We start from the raw sequence: 1,849 nt of genomic DNA, 5'->3' as shown, positions 1-1,849 counted from the left end.
CCTTGGTGTGGTCGTTATATCTCACCCTACTCCTATGTCATAATATTTCCAGATCAAACCAAACTTAACTAAATTATAGTCAACGTTTGATCTTTTCTAGGATCTGCTACATATAGGAACTTCTATCAATTCATTAATGGTTACTTCTGCTGATAAAGCGACAGTATAGTACCACGAGACCCATTTCAGCCATTTTTTTACCTAATTGAGTAAAAAAGTTCATTCAAGTATTTCTCATTCACCATCAAATACTAACTCTTTAAGGAAGATCCATATCTCCTTAGGTTTTAACTCCGTCTAAAGATAATCCACTAACTTTCCCTTCAGATAAGGATTGAGGGGCTTACCTCTTCCAATCCAATATTCTAGAGGTTGAGGATGTGACCTGCCAGACTATTGAGCAGCAGCCTTTAATATTTTCCATCATTTTGTCTGGCTAGAGTAAAGACGTTAACGAACCATATATCCTACTCCTCTCAACCTTTGTAAAATAGAAATATTTATTGAATACTTGGTTGAGAGATTGTAAAGACCAAGAGTTGTCCTACAGGAAAGTAATGACCGAAGAGATATGGGAGATAAATCCACTTGCATGGACTTAGTCCAATACCTCTAGGTGAACTTGATGGTACCATTATCAGAAATTATCGATTTTGATTCTGAAATGGTAACACCAAGCCTTTCTAATAACTTCTTGTACTGCTCTGCCATCTTTTTATCGGTGATCAGGATATCATCACCTAATAAAGTGTAATCAGGAAAAGGAGTTGTCCTCGTTCGGTGTGCATATTTTGCAGCCACCCACACTATATAGTGGTGTGACAATGAAAAGAGGGACCAAGATCCGTAGTAACCAAGAGGCTGTCCAGTAAGAAAGGCTATCTCAGATATTTTCTTCACAATTGGTTTATCCAATAAGAAAGTGTTAAGACCCAGAGAACTGTTGACTATTGAAGATGCGAGAGTACTCTCCAATATGCAAGACATGAGGGAATATATCACACTCAATGGACAACGGTCCATTCCAGATTTCAAATCGAAAGAAAAGAAAAATAAACTTTTCTTCTTCTTTAAAATATGCAATGGACGTTCCAGGTCGAAGGTTCCATCAGTTGGAATTCTAGATAGAACCTTCATAGCTCATTAATAAACACGAAAAATGAGTGTTTGCTTGATATAATTACAAATTGCAAAGATCTGTCTCTTACCACCTCCCTCAATCACTTGAGGTAACCTACCTGTTACCAATGGAACCCCAGTGTAGGCCCCTAAAAGAGAAATGAAGTAAGGACCTACACATTTTTTAAAATATTCAATGGAGTCCATGGAAAATTGAATATTACTGGAATCAAAAGGTTAATATACCATTTTTGACCATAATATACTAGGTGAAAAGAACCCATCTGGAATTGAATGAATTTAATTTATATTCCAGACAAATACCGCCAATTCATGCTTAAGATTAACAAAAATATTGTTGTCTTTAGCATATTTGCTGGCTACCTTATCAACGTTATCATCCACTTTTAATCCAAAACTACGGACGAAAGTGCCTAATAAGGGGGTATTTATCCAAGTAGGTTTCCAAGACATTCCTAATTCCAAGGGAATGTGTTGAAGGAATGGTAAATAAATGGGTTGGAGTTCCTTGAACGAAGTTTATATTTCATCCAGGATTCCTAGGAAACAACCAATATCAGGGTGTAGAGTGGCTATAGAAGAGAAGGTTGCCTTTCTAAGCTCTTTGGCAACTAAAATCAACTTAGCCAAACGAAAAAAAGATAGGTATATCCTTACCAATCTATCACCGTGATTAAACTTTGGTCATATATGTTTCTGTAACACAACA

At 36.5% G+C, this 1,849-nt stretch overlaps 1 protein-coding gene across 1 annotated transcript; it reads right to left on the bottom strand.

Annotated features, from left to right (window-relative positions):
- Positions 1 to 612: 612 nt before the first annotated feature.
- Positions 613 to 1,137, bottom strand: LOC107849045 (uncharacterized mitochondrial protein AtMg01110-like). The gene has a single exon (XM_016693720.1). The coding sequence runs from the start codon at positions 1,135 to 1,137 to the stop codon at positions 613 to 615; it is 525 nt and encodes a 174-aa protein (XP_016549206.1).
- Positions 1,138 to 1,849: the final 712 nt, after the last annotated feature.

This window comes from Capsicum annuum, chromosome 12, assembly GCF_002878395.1.
Source record: "Capsicum annuum cultivar UCD-10X-F1 chromosome 12, UCD10Xv1.1, whole genome shotgun sequence".
Taxonomy (NCBI): domain Eukaryota; kingdom Viridiplantae; phylum Streptophyta; class Magnoliopsida; order Solanales; family Solanaceae; genus Capsicum; species Capsicum annuum.
The sequence above is the reverse complement of the archived record's forward strand: the minus strand, read 5'-3'. Positions and strand labels throughout refer to the sequence as shown.